The sequence below is a fragment of the Heterocephalus glaber genome, unplaced genomic scaffold (genome assembly GCF_053883595.1).
Source record: "Heterocephalus glaber isolate CG9 unplaced genomic scaffold, H.glaber_assembly_v1.0 deba00000347, whole genome shotgun sequence".
NCBI classification, from domain to species: Eukaryota; Metazoa; Chordata; class Mammalia; order Rodentia; family Bathyergidae; genus Heterocephalus; species Heterocephalus glaber.
In genome coordinates this window covers 39,856,181-39,878,105 of record NW_028258143.1, presented here as the reverse complement: position 1 = coordinate 39,878,105, position 21,925 = coordinate 39,856,181, and the positions used below count along the sequence as shown (strand labels likewise).

At 34.7% G+C, this 21,925-nt stretch overlaps 2 protein-coding genes and 1 long non-coding RNA gene across 8 annotated transcripts in view; 1 reads left to right on the top strand and 2 right to left on the bottom strand.

Moving 5' to 3' along the window:
• The window catches only part of LOC147829917 (uncharacterized), a 60,815-nt gene extending 55,892 nt beyond the window's left edge, over window positions 1–4,923 (bottom strand). Inside the window, exon 1 of the long non-coding RNA XR_015445488.1 lies at window positions 4,822–4,923. This is a non-coding gene — a long non-coding RNA (uncharacterized LOC147829917). The remainder of the gene's footprint in view (window positions 1–4,821) is intronic.
• The window catches only part of LOC101702684 (CD302 antigen), a 161,811-nt gene extending 143,093 nt beyond the window's left edge, over window positions 1–18,718 (top strand). Inside the window, exons 2-6 of one of the 2 annotated variants that reach the window (XM_013076264.3) lie at window positions 4,861–4,971; window positions 9,979–10,095; window positions 11,636–11,809; window positions 13,276–13,302; window positions 18,137–18,718. In XM_013076264.3, coding sequence (XP_012931718.2) covers window positions 4,861–4,971; window positions 9,979–10,095; window positions 11,636–11,809; window positions 13,276–13,302; window positions 18,137–18,339 — 632 coding nt within the window. In that variant the 3' untranslated portion in view covers window positions 18,340–18,718. The remainder of the gene's footprint in view (window positions 1–4,860; window positions 4,972–9,978; window positions 10,096–11,635; window positions 11,810–13,275; window positions 13,303–18,136) is intronic. The other variant, XM_013076267.3, reaches the window with a different exon arrangement.
• Window positions 18,719–19,556: 838 nt separating this feature from the next.
• Marchf7 (membrane associated ring-CH-type finger 7) overlaps window positions 19,557–21,925 on the bottom strand; it is a 38,880-nt gene continuing 36,511 nt past the window's right edge. For 4 of the 5 annotated variants that reach the window (XM_021265890.2, XM_004835893.4, XM_087196404.1 and 1 more), the window contains one exon: window positions 19,557–20,856. In XM_021265890.2, the coding sequence (XP_021121549.1) occupies window positions 20,798–20,856 (59 nt within the window). In that variant the 3' untranslated portion in view covers window positions 19,557–20,797. Of the gene's footprint in view, window positions 20,857–21,221; window positions 21,247–21,925 lie in introns of all 5 variants that reach the window. The other variant, XM_087196402.1, reaches the window with a different exon arrangement.

The window sequence follows — 21,925 nt, the reverse complement described above, 5'->3', positions numbered from 1 at the left end:
GATCTTTAACCCACTTTGATTTTAGTTTAGTGCATGGTGAGAGATACAGGTCTAGTTTTAATCTTTGGCAAGTTGAAGCCCAATTTTTCCAGCACCATTTATTAAAGAGGCTATCTTTCCTCCAGTGAGGGTGGTTGGCTCCTTTGTCAAAGATGAGATGGCTGAGTGTGTCTGGCATTGTTTCTGCATCTTCTAATCTGTTCCACTGGTCCTCAGGTCTGTTCCTTTGCCAGTACCATGCTGTTTTTATCACAGTAGCTTTGTAGTAGAGTTGCAGGTTGGGGATTGTGATACCCCCTGCCATGTCTCTGTTACCTAGAATTGCTTCTGCTATTCTGGGTCTCTTCTTGTTCCAAATGAATTTTTGGATTGTTTTCTTGAGGTCTATGAAGTATGGTGCTGGAATCTCAATTGGAATTGCATTAAATCTATATACTAGTTTAGGAAGTATGGCCATTTTCACTATATTAATCCTTCCTACCCAGGAGCAGGGGATGTCTGTCCATTTTCTGATATCATCTTCAATCTCTCTTTTCAGAGTGCCATAGTTTTCAGAGAAGAGGTCTTTGATTTCTTTCGTTAGGATGATTCCTAGGTATTTCAGTTTTTTGGATGCTATTGTGAAAGGAATTATTTGTCCTATTTCTCTCTCAGTGAGTCTGTCATTGGTGTAGAGGAAAGCTATTGATTTTTGTGTGTTGACCTTGTAACCAGCTACTTGACTGAATTTGGTTATTAAGTCTAGAAGACTTTTGGTGGAGTTGTTGGGGTCTTCTATATAGAGTATCATGTCATCTGCAAATAATGACAATTTGACTTCTTCATTTCCTATCTTTATTCCTTTTATTTCTTTCTCTTGTCTAATTGCTGTGGCTGTTTCCAGAACTATATTGAACAAGAGTGGTGATAGTGGACATCCTTGACTTGTTCCTGATTTTAGTGTGATGGATTTCAGTTTTTGACCATTTAGTATGATACTGGCTGTTGGTTTTTCATAGATGGCTTCTATCAGTTTGAGGTAGAGACCATCTATTCGAATTTTTTGTAGGGTTTTTATCATAAATGCATGTTGGATTTTGTCAAATGCTTTTTCTGGTTCTATGGAGATAAACATATGGTTTTTGTCCTTGGCTCTATTGATATAGTGTATTACATTGATTGATTTGCATATATTGAACCATCCCTGCATCCCTGGGATGAATCCCACTTGATCAGGGTGTATGATCTTCTTGATGATCTTCTGCATTCTGTTTGCCAGTACCTTATTAAGGATTTTTGCATCTATGTTCATTAGTGAGATTGGCTTCTAGCTCCCTTTTTCAGTTGGGTCATTCTCTGCTTTGGGGATCAAGGTGATGCTTGCTTCCAGGAATGAATTTGGAAGTATTGCTTCCCTTTCAATTTCATTGAAGAGTTTAAACAGTAGTGGCAGCAGTTCCTCTCTAAATGTCTTGTAGAATTCAGCAGTGAAGCCATCAGGGCCCGGGCTTTTCTTAGTTGATAAGTTTTTAATTACATTTTCAATTTCATTGGTTGATATTGGGTTGTTCAGAATTTTTAGGTCTTCTTCGTTCAACTTTGGTAATTCATATGTACCTAGGAATCTGTCCATTTCTTCTGTGTTGTCCATCTTATTGGCGTATAGGTTCTGGAAGTAGGTATTGATGATCCTCTGGATTTCTGCTGGGTCTGTTGTAGTTTCACCCTTTTCATCTCTAATTGCATGGATTTGGGCCTTTTCTTTCCTTTTTCTGACAAAGTTGACTAAAGTTTTATCAATTTTGTTGATTCTTTCAAAGAACCAACTCTTGGCTTCATTGATTTTTTGTATCATTCTCTTAGTCTCCATTGCATTGATTTCTCCTCTGATCTTTATAATTTCTTCCCTTGTATGAGCTTTGGGGTTGTCTTGCTCTTCTTTTTCTAGAAGCTTGAGGTTCAGCATCAGGTTGTTTAATTGGGCTTGTTCTGTTTTCCTAATATGCGTATTCACTGCTATGAATTTCCCTCGTAAGACTTTCATTGTGTCCCATAGATTCCGATATGTTGTATTGTCGTTGTCATTTAATTGAAGGAACTGTCTGATTTCTTCTTTAATTTCCTCTGTGACCCATTGGTTATTCAGAAGTGTGTTGTTCAATTTCCATGAGCTTATGAAATTTTTTGAGTTTCTTTTGCTATGGATCTCCAATTTCATCGCACTATGGTCTGATAATATACAGGGGATAACTTCAATTCCTTTGCACTTACTTAAACATGTTCTATGTGTGAGTATGTGGTCTATTTTGGAGAATGACCCATGTGCAGCTGAGAAGAATGTATATTCTCATTTTGTGGGGTAGAAGACTCTGTAAACATCTGTTAAGTTCATTTGTTCAAGAGTTCAATTGGGTTCTAGTATTTCAGTACTTATTTTTAGTCTAGTTGATCTATCTATTTGTGACAGTGGGGTGTTGAGTTCCCCCACTACAATTGTATTAGTGCATATATGGCTTTTCATGTCCGTTAGTATTTGTTTTATATAGTTGGGTGCACTAGTGTTGGGTGCATAGATATTTATGATTGTCATCTCTTCCTCTTGGATTGTTCCCTTTACAAGGATGTAGTGTCCTTCTTCGTCTCTCTTAATCAGTGTTGGTTTGAAATCTACTTGATCTGCCAGGAGGATAGCTACTCCTGCTTTTTTTCGGGTTCCTGTCACATGCAGTATTGTTTTCCACCCTTTAACTTTCAGTCTATGAATTTCCTTTTGAATTAAGTGTGTTTCGTGTATGCAGCATATTGTTGGATTTTGCTTCTTGACCCATTCTGCCAGTCTAATTCTTTTGATAGGTGAATTGAGACCATTAACATTGATGGTGATAACTGAAACGTATTGACTTGTCATTGCCATGACTTTTTCTTTTTGTTGGGTTCTCCCCCTTTACATTTAATTTCTTATCATGCCAGATGGGTTCATTCTGCTTTGCTTCCTGGGGTTGTGATCCTCAATGTCTGTTCCTAGGATATTGTGTAAAATTCTTTGGAGTGCTGGTTTAGTATTCATGACGTTCCTAAGGTGCCCTTTGTCATGAAAGTATCTTATTTCTCCATCCATTTTGAAAGCTAGTTTTGCAGGGTACATCAATCTGGGTTGGAGGCTGTTTTCTTTTAGGGCTTGGAATATGGCACTCCAAGCTCTTCTTGCCTTGATGGTTTGTGTTGAGAAGTCTGCTGTGATTCTGATGGGCTTTCCTTTGTATGTGATTTGTTTCTTTTCTCTGACTGCTTGGAGAACTTTGTTCTTCTGTTGTGTTTCTGGAATCTTAACAATTATATGCCTATGTGTAGTTTTTTTTGATCAAGGCTATTTGGAGTCCTATATGCCTCACTTATTTGTATGTCAAGCTCTTTTCCCCTGCTTGGGAAGTTTTCTGCCATTATTTCTGGGAAGAGATTTTTTATGTCATCTGCACTCTCTCCTGTTTCTTCATTGAGCCCAATCAGTCTTATGTTATTCTTCTTTGCATCATCTAGCAGCTGCTGGATTGATTTCTCATGTTCCCTTATAATTTTGAAGCAATTTTTCTTTTCCTGGTCACTAATTGCAATCTTATCTTCTATATCTGAAATTCTGTCCTCACATTGGCTCATTCTGCTGTGTAGACTTTCAATGGAGTTTTTCATGTCCTGGAAATCTATTTGCATCTGTTTTATGGATTCCGTTTGTTTCTTATGTTGGGATTCCATCATGTTCCTGAGCTCCTCTCTAGATTTCTTAATCATGTCTTGCACTAGAGCCACAATTTCTCCTGTTATCTGAGAAATTATTTCTGATTTCCTTTTTTCCAGATCCCCTTTTGTTGCCAGTTCAGTGGGTCCAGGTGGTTGAGTATCAGAGTGTTCCATCTCACTTCCCTTTGGGGTTGCTGTAGGTGATCTGGAAGTCTGGTTTTGAGACTTATTAATGTGTTTTCTCATTTCGACTGGGGCGGGGGGCTGTTAGCGCCTGCAGGGATTACCTCCTCTGAGCTGAGGTGGGACAGGGGCCGGGAGCAGCCGTAGGGATGGTGACCCAAAAGCCCTTTCCTGTGGGCTGGGAGCAGCCGGAGGGATGGTGGCCGGGAAACCCCTTCCTCTGGGCCAGGAGCAGCGGGACAGAAGGTGGCCCAAAAGCCCTTTCCTCTGGGCTGGGAGCAGCGGGAGGGATGGTGACCGGGAAGCCCCTTCCTCTGGACCAGGAGCAGTGGGAGGACAGCTCAGAAGCCCCTCACTCTGGGCCGGGAACAGTGGGACTCAGTACCTTGGTTTGGTGGTCTGGTGTCCTCTGCGCCTTGGTAATGTGGAATCAGGTGGCTGCCTGTCTGCAGTGGGGTGATTCGGTGTCTTCAGCGTGACTCAGGACCTTGGTAGGGCGTGCACAGACCTGCCTGTCTGCAGCGGGCTGATTCGGCGTCTGCAGCGGGCTGATTCGGCGTCTTCTGCGTGACTCAGGACCTCGGTAGGGCGTGCACAGATCTGCCTGTCTGCAGCGGGCTGATTCGGCGTCTTTCGCGTGACCGAAGTCTGTAATTCTGACTGGTTGTCTTCTTTAATGGTTTCTTGCTTTGGTAATTAAGCTGTAATTTGCATGTTTGAATTGCAGACCAATCTGAAGACTTGTGACCTTGCCATGTCAAGTTAGAAAAGAATCATTCGTACATTCCTATTTTCCCACATGTAAAATGGGGAATTCCTATTGCAGTGGTTGTTTTCTTATTTTAACAAAGATTTAACAAGGGAAATTATGTGTACGAAAACTTAATATCTAATATCATTATCATCAGGAACTTCTGTACTTACTGTCAAGTTATTTAACAGTGTTTTTCTTTTTCCACATAGGCTGTCCTTCATCTACCTGGGTTCAGTTCCAAGACAGCTGTTATATTTTTCTTCAAGAAGCTGTTAAAGTAGAAGGCATAGAGGATGTGAGAAATCAGTGTACTGGCCATGGTAAAGTTCTCCCCTCCCCTAATTAGTAGTATTCATTAAAAATGGCTTTGTCTTATTTCACTTTTAATGAGGTTCTTAGAATTAATGTGCAACTTTTACTCTATGACACACAAGCCACAGTTAATGTGCAATACTACTCAAAGTAGAGTGACAACTTAGCAACATCAGTGTCTAATGTATGTACCTGTGCTAGGCACTATGCTTAAGTACTTCATACTTTACCTTAAAGCAGTTTATTCTCTTTTAATCAAGAGAAGAAATTAATTCAGTTATTTGTCCAAGATCACACAGGTAATTATAGGCAGAGCCAGGATTCTAAGTCTCACCTGCTTGCTTGCTTTTTTTTCCTTGAATCTAGACTGGTCTTTGTGACTTGCTTTGATCAATTAAATGCAGCTCATGCAATATCCTGGGACATTTGAGGCTCAGATTTTAAGAAGACTAGCAGATTCTTCTGGAAGCCAAGAGAAGAACATGATTCAAAGATGAGCAGATTATCAGTTGTGTCAGATTCTGTTGACAAAGAGGAAGGGAACCAGAAACTGATCATTGGATACAATAATGTGCCTGTCATTCATGACTTGGATTATAGAAATCTCTGTGGAGTATTTGGAGCAAAATCCAGACTGAAGTGAATTTAAGAAAAAAAACACGAAGAAATAAATTAGTTGAAAATGAGTACAAATAGCTCTCATCTCTTGCAGAAAACTGAAGAGCCATAGGACAGTAACAAAAAGGGGATGATGGTATATGCCAATAGCAGTTTTTTCAACTAGCACTATTGGTATTGATTTTTCTAAATCTTGGAATATAATTCTTAGGTTTAACCCAACAATTTAAAGAGTGTATTGACTCATTGTAAAAACAGGATTCTTAAAAGCAAAGTTAATGCTTGAAACATAGTATCTTTGCAAATTTATTTCTTTTGATTTTGGTTTGTTGAAGCAGAGTCTCCCTATATAGTTCAAGCTGGCCTTGAACTTTCAGTCGTCTTATGTCACCTCCCAATTCTTGGGATTACAGGTGTGTACCACCCCACCCTGCTATCTTCTCCTTGTATTTCAATTTCGTAATTTGTAACATGTTATAATTATCAATTTATAAAGTAAAAACAAAATACATCTAGGTCTCTTAGATTTTGGGATAAGAATTCTTCATTACTGTTATTCTGCCTTTAAAGTGCTATTTCATGCATGCAGTGTGGACAAAAGATTACATAAACCCATGAAATGAGACTGTAATAAAGAATAGGATTAAAGAAAAAAGCTATTTGCTAGAGCATACACTTTATGTCCTCTGGAAAATTATTTATAATTTCACATCGTTAAATATTTAAACATCAAAGCCATTTATTTATTTACTTATTTATTTTTGAGTTAGCATCTCACTGTGTGGCCTAAGCTGGTCTTGAAGCTCTAAGCTCAAGTGATCCTCCCACCTTACCCTCCTGAGTAGCTGGGACTACAGGCATGCACTATCATGCCCAGCAAAATGTCATTTAAATTTTTCTTTGAAGAATATCATATTTATATTTTTTTTCTACTAAAGTACAATAAATAATTCATCATAAGGGGAATTGCAAGCACTGTTAGACCTGTGGTGGTTAATAGTGTCATTTAAATTTTTTAAAAATGTTTTGTGAGGCAAGGTCTTTGCCTCTATTGCCCTGGCTATTCTCAAACTTGAGTTTTTCTGCCTCAGCCTTCCCAACTGCGGGGACTACAGGATTGCACCTCCACACCTGGCAAAAGTTTTTTCTGCAGTGCTGAAGATTGAACTAGGACTTCACATATCCAAATCACATGTTCCACTATTTAGCTACATCCCCAGGCTATTTTTCTAAAAGGTGTGCTTGGAGTGAATGCATTTTATGTATCTGGCTCTTTGGCCTGTAGTACATGCTTTTGTTTAGCCTCTAATCTCGACATTCTTTAGCTCAAACTAAACTTTGTGGTAAGCTCACATCTTTTTTCAACTGAAGTATCTAAGCTGGTTGACATAAGAGTCCTCAGTCCTTTAAAGGTACTTTTTAAGAGACATAAGAGTCTCTCATTTCATTAGATTTTTTTTCTTAGGCATATTCACGAGTCCAGCATTTAGAAATGCCCTTTACCTAAAAAACACCATTTCTGACAACCCACCAATACAACATTTTGGAAAACTTGTCACATCTTGTATACACAACTTTGTTGTGTTAGAGATACTTTAATTAAAATCATATTTAATTATAGAAGAAATTAATGGAAACAATTTTTAATTCTATTAAAATTCTAACAAAGTTTCTAGTATATATTATTTTCCTTTGAAAAATTCTTACCTACTTAATGGTGAATACTGACTTTGAAAAAAATATTTCTGACATGCCAAGATAGTTTTATTTCAAGGAAGTTGAATAAAATAATAGCAATTTTGCTAGTTTAACAAGATTTTTTATATTTGAATTTTAAATTTTGAATTTTCCCCTCAATTATTTTCTTTTTAAAAATTTACTGTATATTAGTTATACTTCGACATAAACATAATTTCAATAATAAAAATTATATTAGATGGTGACAACCAAGCAAAGACTTGTTCCTGTATTTATATTAGCTTGTATGAACCATAAGATCAAAGTTCATTGTCCAGCATTAATATTTGTTTCAGTTAATCAACTGTTACTATACAGGGGCAAAATTAATAATTGACTGACCTCCTCTATTATTCAAATGTAGTTACTTCAACAAAGGAAAACACTAAAAACACCAAGCAACTCTGTGGCCTGAATTTCGAGTGCTTGTTTAGAAGTCCATTAGCTCTACTTGTTGAAAGAAAAATTTTAAACTGCATGTACAAAGTTGTTTTGTGCCTAAACAAATGACTTTCTCCTCAGTTAAAGTTTAAAATTTAGAAACTAAGGGTAAAGTTGAGTGGTGGAGAGTTTGCCTAGCATGTACTGGGTTCAGTCCCCAGCATGAAAAAAATTTAGACTATCTTACTGATTTTATTTTCTGTTGAACCCAGGGAGCCCTGAGCTACATTCCCAGCCCCTTTTCACCTTTAAACGGGATCTCACTAAGTTGCCTAGGTTGTCCTCAAACTTGAAATCCTCTTACCTCAGTCTTCAAAATGGCTGGGATTTACAGCCAGCATGCTTGGCTTCTAATGTGATTTTTTTATAGTTCCTCACACAGTTTTAATAATCCTTCCATTTATTTGATTATCCTGTGTATTTACTTTCACTCTGGAAACATTCATTTCATAGATGAATCAGAAAACTAGTTCAATTCAGTTAGTAAATTACTTATTTTGGGCTAGGGTAGTGCTTTGTTTCAGACAGCAGGTCAATATGAATTGTGTTTGCTTTGTATGAAGAAGAAAAGTCATAAGGAATACTGCAATATTCGTATTTGAAAAAAGTCTTTATAGTCATGCAAAACCATATCTTAAACCAATCACTGGAGTATAGAAAAGTCATTTGTTACTTTTTGGGGTACAGAGAGCTGCATTTATAGTTCTCCCAGTGTTTTGTGCCAATTTAGTTAAATGTACTTACTCTCTACTTTTGCTAATAGTATTCACTGTGAAAACCTAAAACTTATTTTCCAGCATTTATATTTTCAATCTTTCCTTTTTGTATTATGAGCTAAAACACTGACCATAGAGAGAATTAAAGACCCAAATTACATCTCAATAGATAGTGTCATTGGTAATGCATTGTTTAAAAAAAATTGAGTATATGCATTCTTTGGGGATTTATGCTGTCACTGAAGAAAATGAAAGTGTGTCATATTTGCCTGGCAAAATAATTTAAGTCTATACAGTATTTAATTAGATTACGATGTTAAAAGTCATTAAAGTTCCATTGGCTGCCACAAGGTCAGAGAAAAGGATAAAAAACTCATCTCTGGATTATTAAGCCTAAATTATTAACATAAATATTTCTCTTGAGAGTTTTTCTACAGTGGTATTTTGGTCACATTTCATCAGTAATTACTAGGATACAACAAATTACAAGTCTATATGACATTTAACAGACAGGAGGTCAAAACAGCTGGAGCTGATTTTTTAAAAAGCCATCATTTTTTTTTTTTTTTTGTACCAGGGATTGAACTCAGGACCCTGCACTTCTGCCACTGAGCTAAATCCCTGGCCCAATCAGACTTTTTTTTGAAAAAATGATAAACAGAGAACTTTGCTGAATTCTGACTATGTTTAAAAGTCAGAATAAAAGTATTGAGTATTTTAAAGTTATCTTTTTTCTTTTAAAAATTACTTCATGACACAATGCATGATCAGTATTAAAAAAACTTTTTAAAAAATTTCCATATTTTTTAAAATTGAAAAATATCACCCTAAATTGCAGCACCCTAAGGTAATCATTGCTAACATTTTGGTAACTATGCTTCTGGACTTACATTGATGACTGTTTCCATTCTTTCAGTCTCATAAACAACATATGATAATTGTACCTATTTGTACTTTGTGAACACAAATTCAAATTCGTGTGTTGCTGAACAAATGATTTTATCTTAATATACATTATTAAGAATTGCTGCATCAAAGATGTACTTAAGGGCTTTTGAAACATCTTGCCAAATTCTCTCTAAAAATGTTATACTAATTTTTACTGAGTAGCTGCTTATTAGCTCCCATTATACAAAACTGTTCTGCAGATCTCAAAGTCTGCTTTCTCTCTTTTTAGTAGTCAGACTGAGTTGTCACACATTTTTTACTATATTTTTGTGACAGTAAATTGGCTTAACAGTGTAAGACCATTTTTACTTGTTAAGTAATTTTTTTATATTTGTAATAGAATTGTATGTCCAGTTTCTGATACTCCTCTTTAACAATATGGTATGTTTTGGGTTTTAGCCCCATTTCCTGTCCTTCTGCAAACTTACTGATTTTCCAAAAAGGCCTCCTTTAAAAGATGTAAAGGTGGAATGTATGTAATTTATAATTTTTATATGCTTCATGTGATTTTCATTGATTTTGGAACATGCATTTTCCCCCCTCAAAATAATTCAGGAGCAGACATGATAAGCATACACAATGAAGAAGAAAATGCTTTTATACTGGATACTTTGAAAAAGCAATGGAAAGGACCAGATGATATCCTGCTAGGCATGTTTTATGACACAGACGGTAAGTGATATTTACCTTATGGGACATGACTTTTTCTTTCTTTAATGTTAGTAAAACTTAGGGCTTTTTGATTCTTGTTCTCTAGATCAAATGAATGTTTCCTGTGGCCTCCGGGTATTGCATTTTCAGTGTGCACCTGTAACATGAACCATACCATTGCCCTGAGTAGCTCCATGTGTTTCACAATGAGAGATGCAGTTGATCCTCTTGTCTGGATTAAAATGTGTTCCTAAGTACTTTTGTAATATGGCATGGTCATAAAAGTTAATATTGGTGTCAGCAGTTATAGGATAAGGATAAATTATCCCTACTTATAACGTTACATAATGTAAACATATTTTCACCACTACAAAAAACTAAACTGTATAAACATTTTCAAATGACCTGAAATTATTAAAGGTTAGTATTAAGATATTCACTTTAATTTTTTGCCCATGAAAGCATATTTTTTCTTTGCAAAAATAGTATGTTTCAGAATAACTGTTAAACTAATATCTTTTCAAAAATTTTCTATATAGAGAATATATCCCTAATTTTAATCCTGCAAACAAAAAATTTAGAAAGTACTTAACCTCAGTAACTTCCCAAACCTGTAGTCCAGTATCTTTAGTTTTTTGTTTTTCTTTATCAAATAAATCAATCCTTTTATTGGAGAGGCATACCTCTCATATGTATATTATTCAAATATACGAACACATGAACAATCACATCACCTTGTTTAAAAAAAACACTTAATATACCTGACTTTCAAAACATAATAGTATATAAAATATAAAACATCTTTAATATTGTAAAAATTGTAACAAAACAATGTATGAAAGTATTTTTATCTTGAGTTTTCACTCACTGTTGAGAGGCAGCCTAGTTTGCTTTGAATTTTGAATGGGTAGAAGTATGCCCTGCCTAATATTATTCTGTCCCAGGGGAGCTTAAAATATAGTAGCTGCAGAAGAGGATGAGAGCCATGGAAAGATATGGTTCCGCTTCTCCAACTGCAGCAAGGAATAAAGCTGGTAGAAGACAACACTTATCTCAATAAGGTTAAGTAGATTTAGCAGCCTTAATGGATGATGAAACAGGAAATAAAAGTGGGCATGGGACACATCTGGAGGCACTGCCACATTTTAAGGCCCCATGGCTCTATATAAACATCTGTGCCACATCAGTACCCCTTGAGGTCATACTGTATTTTCTGACTACATGTGCTGTGAAACACTGCTGTAGGACTCACATTCTAGCTTCTGCCACTTGCCCAGGTGTGCAGCTTATTTATGTAGCAAATCACAGTATTTGGATGGCTGCAGTTGCATGGTGAGCATGAGTTTCATGGTGAGCATGACAAAAGTACTGATCTACATCATGATAATATGCTCACATGACCTGTGCATTTTGTATTACTGGGTATTCTTCACAAAATACAAAAGGAGAAACCCAACATAGTAGGCACTGGAGAGAGTTGAAGAGAACTTCTTTGATTCTGTTGTTGAAATCTGCTTTCACCTTTTAAAACTGTCATGATGTTGAAAATATCCCTTGACAGATGCAAGTTTCAAGTGGTTTGATAATTCAAATATGACATTTGATAACTGGGCAGACCAAGAAGATGGTGACAATCTAGTGGACACCTGTGGTTTTCTGCACACCAAAACAGGTGAATGGAAAAAAGGAAATTGTGAAGTTTCTTCTGTGGAAGGAACACTTTGTAAAGCAGCTAGTAAGTATGGACTGAATGTCTTTTTCCATTCGAGGAAGGGAAAGGAAAGTTGGGCTGGTTTTCAAATATTTTTCTTCTGGATTAGTGTCTTAGAGGAGGACTTCAGAATACAATAGTGTGGTGTGCTCTCAAGTCTCTCGGAAATCTATGTGTAATTCTTTTATATTTCAGAGGCTGGGGCAGATTATTTGAACTAGGCATAAATTTAATTGTTTGAAGTTGCCAAGATGTCAAAAATTTCTTCTATTTTTCAAAAGAATTGTACCCTTATTGCATGTGATTTGAGAAGTGGTGAGAGTAATCATATATAATTCCAGAATTTTAATGTAATTTATAAGAAATTAGATTATTTATAAGAATATCCTTTGTTTAGTCTAAAAGAAAAAATATACTGCAGTAAAAATAACAACATAGTTCATAATATATTCTGAAATTTAACATATACATTATCTGATCCATGTGAATATATTTTAATGAACAAAATTACCTTGTCCCATATATTTATATGTATATATATACATAATATATACATATATATCCAATAATATGTACATATTTAATTTTGCTGTACTGGAAATTGAATCCAGCATTTCATGCATGCATGCTGGGAAAGCACCCTCCTGGTTCAACTTTATCCTCAGCCTTTTAAAATTTTTTTAAAGAAAATGTCTAAGTTGCCCAGGCTGACCTCAAACTTGCAGATAACACCATCATGTCTGACTTCCACAGTATTTTTATATGTTAAACACTGTGTAAAGTTTGTTCTTCTAAATTATGAAGAGTAAGTCTACTCAGTAAAAAAGGAATTTTAGTATATCAATTTGGGATGCATGACACGTGACACAAACCACTATTTCCCCACTTTGCATCCTTAGTATTTTCTCCCTCAAATGTAAACCAAAACAATATATTTGGCTCTGATTTTCTTTTTTACATCTAAAATTATACACATTTTTGTTTTATATTTGCCACTATGGGGTCCTTGACTGTAATTTTTAGTGTTGTAAAAGTTTGTTATAATTTTATAGTAGTAGCAAACCAATTTCAAAGATCTGAATTTTTAAAATTAGTTCATGTACTGTACTCCAGGGCACCATTATATAGACAAGTTTTTAATTTGAACAATAACTTCAAAACATCAGAAATAACGAGCAAATCCACACTAATGACATAAAGTCACAGTTGCTTTACTGTACTTTCAACTTCAGACTGTCCAACAAGAATCCTCTTATTTTCTTCATCTCATTATCTTTTTCTTGAGTTCCCTTATTTTTTCCATCAACCAAATCTAATGCATTTTTCTAGGCCTTTATATCTGTCTTTCAAAACTAAATTCATTACAAACAAGAATATTAAGACAATAAAGTGCTCATTTTTAATGACTGTGAAGTGTTTAATGTCTATCTTATAAAAAAAAAATATATATATATATAACATTTTAATTTTAATTTTCTTTTGTATTTTAGTCCCGTATGACAAGAAATATTTATCAGGTAAGTAATAGTACAGCCTCAGTGTTTTTTTTGCCCATAGTTAAATATTAAAATTCTGGCATGTTAAAATTCTAATATAAACCCTTTTTTAAGATTATATAACATAAAGTGGAACTTTCGTAGGAATGGTAATCTATTTAGTAGGACATGACATTTTAAATATGATAACCACAAGTTATGCATGAAATGAGTTTTTTTACACCAAATTTTATTTCTCTATCAAACTGCATTATCTATTTTTGTGGATTTAACTCTATGTTTTGTTTAGAAGTTTCTCCTCAGTTCCAGGTACAATTCATAAAGCATAATGGCATATTAAATGCATTTTTAAAGAAAAGATAGGTAACGGATGATTCAAAATAAAAATGATGTTAAGGGCTGGGGATTTAGCTCAGTGGTTCCACCGCCTTCCTCCAAATGCAAGGTCCTGAGTTTGATCCCCGGTACCAAAAACCAAAAAACCCCCCAAAACAGTGTTAATATAACCATTGTCCCACCCTATCCTGTCTTTTCTCTTATTGGGCACCACTTAATTTCTTCAACCTTCTAGTGTTTCTTTTGTTGATGCTGCGATACATGACAAGGAAACTGAGATACATGACTTACTTTGGCCCTTTATTCACTAATATAGTTTAGTACTCTCCATATCATTTTCTATATGTAGATCTATATTCCATTTTTACAACTCTATGCTCATTCTCTCTCACACACACACAGCTTCAAACTTGTTTCCAAACATTTGCTGTTATAAACAAGCATTGCAATGAATGAATCACCTTGCACAAAAACATGCAATTGCTTGATGCAAGATGACAGCTTTAATCAATATTTATCTTGGTCTATAGGAGTAGCATCCTGCATTCTCAGTGTGTGTCACGAAACTTAGATTTTCATCAACTGGATAATATAGATCTTTGAGGTACAATGAACAGAAAATGCATAAATCTTAGACATACAACCTAGGATTTCTGTATTCACCTGTTATCACCAAATCATTGACATCCAACATTTCCATCACCCCATAAAGCTCCCTCACTACTCTTCCCCAAAAAAGTCCACATTACCACCCATCTACTCCCAATTTCTGATTTAATGCACCTTGAAGTTGCTTCTTCCTGAACTTTACCATGTTCTACATATGTACGTTTGGGTTCTTTTACTCAGGGATGTTTTAAAGATTCATCTACACTGTTGTGTTTATTGTATTTCTTCGTGATATTCTATAATCAGGAATTTTCTATTTTTTTTTTTGGATATTTGAATTTTTACCTTGAACTAGTATGAATAGAGCCACCTATGAACTGTCTTCTTTTGGGATCTAGGTCATTTTGAGTATATTACCCAAAGTGAAATGGTGTATGTTGGTATATATTCATATAGTTGTATTTGAGACTATTGTATAATTTTTCAAAGTGGTTCAATCTTGCTAACATTCCTGTTGGTAAGCTTCATTTGCTTCACACTTCACATTGATCCCACAATGGTATTTTCAAATTTTACTTTTAGCTATTCAGATGGATGCATAGTTATCTTATTGTGTTCTCACTTCCTTGATGATGCAAGCACATTTTGGTACCTTCTTTATGAAATGCTTGTTTTGTCATTATTATCAGGTCTCCTTTCTTACAGGTTTTTATAAGAATTTAATAAAATTTTGGATGTCTTTTGTATCTAAAAATTAGTATTATGTGTCACAAATATTTTCTCCATTTGGAGCTTGCCATGATAAAACTATGATGGAGAAGGAAAAAACAGAGTGTGTTGGTTGGTGTATATGAGCTGCACCCTCATTCTATCAGTAGAAAATGTATAGCATTTTAAGAAGAACCATGTAACATCCATTAATTGGCTATTGTTTAAAAAAAGACAAATATTAGCAAGATCCACACGGCAACTCCTCAAAAATTGAATTACCATATGACCCAGCAATTCCTTGTCTGCATATATTCCCAAAAGAATTGAAAGCAAGGGCTCACAACATGTTCATAGCAGCATTATTTTCAATAGCCAGAGTGGAAGAAACCCAAGAGTCCAACAGACAAATAAATAAATGTTACTTATGCAAATGATAGAATATTATTTGGCCTAAAAAGGGAAATTCTTTTTTTTTTTTTGGTACCGGGGATCAAACTTGGGTCCCTGTGCTTGCACAGCAGGCAGCAAAACCACTGAGCTAAATCCCCAGTCCTAAAAATGGAAATTCTGACCCAGGGTCCCATCTTCATGAACGTGGAAGACATTAGGCTGTGATAAAAGCCAATCAATAGATAAATGTTAGATTAACTTGTTTAATTTTACTTAGAGGTGCCTACTCAAATATAGACAGAAACTAGAACTTAAGTGTGAACTTCTTAGAGCTCGCTTGTGGCATGTGTGCCATAGGTTTGCCACAAGTGAACTAGAATGCTTGTCAAGGGCTAGGAAAGGGAGGAATGGGAGTAAATTGGTAGTTTAAATTTTATGAATGGTGATGTACCTAGCTTATTAATGTACTTGATGCTATTGTACTGTACACTTTTGTTAGATGGATTTCAGTTAAATTTTTAAAGAATCAAGAAAGGTGGCATGACCATGTTATTTAGAAGTAGAGTGACAATAGAATGGAGGAATGGTTATTGAGAGGTTGAGTAGTGGGGCAGGGGTTCAGTATTTTTTCCTTCTGGAACTAGACTTTAGCTATGCACACATACACTTTAAGAAAAATAAAAACTTCTGTAAATTCAATTATGTTTAGAAAAGAGCATGTAGGTCTATGATGAGTCTCAAAACCATTATCAAGAACAGCTGGGAAGACTTGGCAATATTTGGTTTTTAGAGATCAGGAGTGTTGTCTTTGAATTCATTAAAACATATATGCAAATCCATTTTACCTAAAGATTGATGCATAACTCAGTAACTACTAGGTGCCTGGCTTTTATCTGAAATTAGACATTTGAGAAAGCAATGAGCAGAAAAAGAATTTGCTTTCAAACTTAAATTCTAGTGGAAAGGTTAAAATGATAAAAATAGAATGTCAGACAGTGACCTGTACTGTAGGTAAAAAAGGCAGGATGAGGATGAAGTAGGGGGAAGGGGAGCTTTTGTTTCTAAAGTAGGGTGATAAGGGAAGGCCTCAATGATAAGGCCATATTTGAGCAAAATGAAGAGGAAGAAAGTGAAAGCCTCCTATACTGCTAAGCATTAGGCATAGTCTATGACTTTAATATGTAGCAAGGCAAATGAGTTGAAGCAAGAAGCTGACACACTAACAGTAATCTTGCAAATGAGAAGTTTCCATTCATATACCCTGGAAAGAATATTAAAAGAGAGGGTTATACTAGGATGCACAAAGCCTAGTGAGCATAAAGCAAGCAGGAGTTAGCCAAGCAGGGTTCCCCAAAAGTTACTGGACATGATCCAGGAGTTAAATCTTGAAGGTAAGTGGGCATCAGAAAGTGTGAAAAGAAAAGCTATCTCAGTTTATGTATCAACATTAACCTAGATAGATTAGACTTTTTACTATCACTTAACTAAATGCATCTGGGCAAGTTAAACCATGTCTCAAATATACACAGTTGGCACTCAATAAATTGTTAGTCCAACAAAGGCTTTACTTTTAAAAAGTAGATTATGTACTTTGAGTCTCACATGATCAGGCACTGACTATACAATTATCTAGATTTATTTAAAAGACTTGAATAGTTGAGGTCAACCATGGAGAGTTTAAATAATGGAGTATGAAAAATAAAGGTAAAAGAAGTTTGTCAGGGAAGTCAAGTGGGATAAAGGTTGAAGGTGGATGGCTAATAGTCTAGATATCTCAGCTTGAACGGACATGTTCAGGTGTTTATGCTTCAACATAAAAATCACTGGTTAGGGCCGGGGATTTAGCTCAGTGGTTCTGCCACCTGCCTCCCAAGCACAAGGTCCAGAGTTCAATCCCCAGTAATAAAAAAATAAAAAAAATTAAAAAAAATCTGGTGACCTTTGCCAAAGCCAAAGGTTGAGAGCATGGGTTACGTGGGTTTGAGAAATGACAGTGAAGTGAAGGTTATGTTTGTAGTAAGTTTCCTCAACTTTCTATTCTTAGGCTAAGGCTGATTTCTCTTTCTAGCTGTATTTTTAAAATGAGGATCAAGTGTTAGATAATAGCACTTACTTGCTTAATCAAAGAAGCAACAGATTTTTCTCTTTCATTAATGAAGCAGATATAATGCAGAACTATCCTTTCCTTCAGATGCATATATTGCACATCTTAATATATTGCTAATGAGTTGTCCTGTGATTGACTTTGTCCAACATTTTAGTAATATGTAGGTAGCCAAAAAGCCTTGGTGGCAACTTGGCCACAGATCACTTACAGAATGTAAAAATATAAGTATATATATTTACTGTGTCCTATTGCAGTTCTTAGGATGAGGTCTTTAATTCGTTAAAGCTGTGATTATGAGTCTGTAAATCATTCTAAATTATGCCTTTTCTGGGTAAATTTACTTTTTGTCTGTATTTCTGTGGCCATGAAATCAATAGACACTGATTATATATTATGACACATTAATAGACTGAAATAACAAGTGTGTCCACATGGGTAAAATTCGGGATGTGTTCTGAAAATATGTACTACTACTAAAACAAATGCAAAGAATCCAAAATGCAACATACTGTATCTCTCATTTTAATACTAAGAAATAAGAATCTTGACAGTAGTAAATGTGTAACTTTTTGCCTGTCTGTGAGAAATTCTCTAATAGAGAAATATATGGAACTATATACTACACCTGTGCGCTCCAAAATGCAATACTTCCAACTTCTACAGCTTTGTTTCCCATATATTCTCTTGTGTTTTCCTTTTCAGATAATCACATTTTAATATCAACTTTGGTGGCTGCTAGTACAGTAATTTTGACAGTTTTGGGAGCAATCATTTGGTTCTTCTACAAAAGACATTCTGATTCTGGTTTCACTACAGTTTTTTCAACTACATCCCAATCACCTTTTAACGATGACTGTGTTTTGGTAGCTGGAGAAGAAAACGAATATGCTATTCAATTTGACTAAATTTTTGGTAATCTCAGACCAAGACAGCAATTGTCTTGACACTGATTCCTAAGAGTTAAATACAAAACTTGACATTGAAAATTACAGCTTTTATGGTACTCTTATTCTAGTAGCAATATTTTCATGAAGTCGCTATGACAAAAGTCAACCTTTGGGTTGTGAACATGTTCCTGCAAGCTTGAACCTCTGGTGGTTCAAGCCACCTCACAGATATATAAATATGGCCCTGTCATTAAAGCAGGTTTTGGAAAAGGAATGATCTTATATCTAACTTAAGGGTTTTAACCACCATTTCAAATGCAGAAAATTTCACTCAAATAAAGGAAAGCCTGAAGTCCAAGAAGCTAATACAAATAAAAATCCAGCCTATTTGTCTTAACCTGCTTTACTTTGCCTTCCATCTAGCTGAACCAGTTTAGTTTACAATTTAACTTACTCTTTTATTGATGAATGTGATATGGGAAATAAGTCTGATTTCAAAATAGATTTTATACATTTAAATATCCTGACACTGGGTACTTTGGCTAATATATCCTCTACTATTTGTATTTTCTTTTATAATTTAGATGAAAGATACAGATTTTAACACTTCATACTCCACAAAATTTTAAAATTCCATTACTTTTAGACACATTAAACAAACAGAATTTAGCATTCATCACAAATTATTAAAATTTTAAAAATTATTGAAACAAAAGATTAGAGATGTGTCCATCAGGAAGGATTTCATTTTACAAGTTTAGAGCTTCTGGTAATGAAGTGCTGAATCTTAATTTCTTTTTGTGGCAACACATCTATTTCAAGTCTATTTTTTGGTCAACAGATAACTAAATTATTGAAGCTTCCATTTTTTTTATATTAACACAGCCTTGTTTACTATATTCAGAATATAGAAATTGTTTCTTCTATGTCTTCATTCTAGTTAACTATATAAGGTGCAAAGCATCAAACTCAGAGACATGCACATGGCTAGGCACTGAAAGCATCCCTAAGGATTCACAGAATATGTTGAAACTGGCATCCTTAAATTTTGTGTTTCTGCCTTAAGTAAGGCAATGTACAGGTAACAGGCAAGAGCTGAACATATGGTTTAGAAACACTCATATTGCTCTAAAAAACAGGATTTGACATTTTAATAGAATTTTTGGCTATAAGTTTTAAAGTCTTTTTTTTTTCTTTGTGCACCAGTTGAAAAGGAAACAGTTCAAACTATGAAATAAATCAGTGAGTATGCACTTTATTTCCAGCCAAGATTTCACAGAAGACCAACAAACTAAGTGGGGACAAATTGTTCATTCACATTTGAGAAATTACATGGTTTCGATTAGGTTTTGAGAAAGTAGTTTGCTGCTGTAACATCAGACTTTAACCTGGAACCACTTTCAGGTGTTTTTAAGTATATCCTACTGGTACTGACAGGAAAAAATACAATGTTATGGAATACACAACTTATGACTACAGTGCAGACTCATTCAGGTTGAACAGGTAATTTTCATCTATTTTCCCCAAATACTGAAAAATATTAATTATCATCAAGTAAATGCTCAGAATTATTGAGTAACAGTTAAAAATGACCAGGACCCAAAACAGGTATTTATATCATATTTATCTATAAAGTAGTGACAACACTAAAATACATATTGAAAACCAGTGTTTTAAACTTTGACTATGGGATTTAAAAAGATTCTATTACTTGCAATTGCAATCATTTTTTTTAACCAAATAGCATTTGACTGGCAATTATAATTTATAGCTGAAATATTCCTAAAGGAATACTTACATACTATCACCTATCAAATATAGTCTGCATTTTGAAAAATCAATATAAAAAATTTTCCATCATTTCTCAGTCTTTTATACTTTTTTAAAATTAGGTTTTATTGCTAAATGAATTTAGAATTCAAATTAAATTTGGAAACCTAATATAATGAATGGTCTTCCCATTCTTTTTGAGTTTTTTAGAAACACTGGAAGTAAATGATTATTAAAGTATGAATGCTATGTAAGGCATTGTAGAAGAAAAACTAGGTGCCATTTGGCAGTTTATTTCAAAAGCATATTTTGTCCCCTTTTTCTTACTAGCAAGAAACTAGAACACAAATCTGTTTTTCATAAATATGACTACAGTAATCAGAACACACACAAAAAAAGGGTTGATAGGCATTGCTTAGATATTTAAAACAAGGGTAATACTTTCCCACTCACCTACAAGAAAAATATTTTTAGCAGTTTATAAACATCAGATATGCTGGTCAAGGTTAAAAAGTCCAGCAGAAGAAGTTTAATTCAGCAACACTTGAGAATGAATATATATGCACATGTATATATGTACGTATATATATTCATTTTATATACAGTCAATATATTTCACAGGCATTTCCTTACAAAATTAATTCATACTTAATTGCCAGTCTTAATAAACACTTGTTCACAGATCATCCATTTGTCTTAAATGAAGTTAAGCAATATCATATGTTCTGTTTTGTTCTCCATCTTCCTCAGAATCATCCTCTGAAGCTGTTGAAAGAAAACAGAATGATCAAGAATGATTTTGAGGGGGATGATGATGGGAGGTATAACTATGAAGCCAGAGAAGCAATGACTTATAACAACAAAAATCCCAACTTAGTATACTGTTCGGTCCAAATGATAAGTTATTATGACAGGGTTAGAGTGGTTGATTGTGGGTGATGCCCATCCACAACACCCCACCGCCCCCAAATCTTTTTGTGATGTTATAGTTTTTATAAAAATGAAAATGCTTTAAAAATGTGGTTCAAGAGCATCTTCTAAAAATGTTTTTGAGATCAATTTGTGTTCATAGTAGCTAATGAAATAAATACTAGAGAAAGAGTGAATTTAAGGCAATTCCTCTCACACACCTGAGTAGAATCTGGCTTATTACTGCTGCATGTTTGATGCATCCGATGAAAATGAAAAAAAATGTACACAGAATAACAGGTTATGGGTGTTCTTGCAATTTACATCTATATAATGTACACTGTCTATACAATGCACAGAAAAAGCCTTATTTAGTAAGTTTTAAAAGCTCTATATAGACACACCTTAAGTTAACTGGATTCAGTAAAAAACTATAGTACTATTGAAATTATCCCCATGTCTCCAAACTGTCAGAAACATCACTTTTACAAGATTTCTGACCTAAATTTATTCAAGAGTCATTAGTGGCTCAAGATTTAAAGTAAAGCAACCTAGAATGTCTTTAGGAAGGGGATAATAACAAAAAATTGTCTTCTGAAAACTGTTTTTCATGTGAAAGAAAATGAAAACTCAATAAAATAAGCATCTGACCAGCATCTCCGCTATTATCAAAAGCAGAAAGATGTAATGTACTCTCACTTCATTAATATTAGACAGCTGAGGAGCACCCGGCACAGAATCAAACCAGAGCAAATCATAGGAAAAGTCTGTCATATGCATATATAAAACCCACTTCTTTTTTTTTCTCACAGCATTTCTTTTTAATATTTGGCTGGGAAAAACACTGGTAAGCCATAAAATCCACTTCTAATAAATGAGATCAAGTATGTACCATAGCTTAATGACTGGGATAACCCCTGTGGTT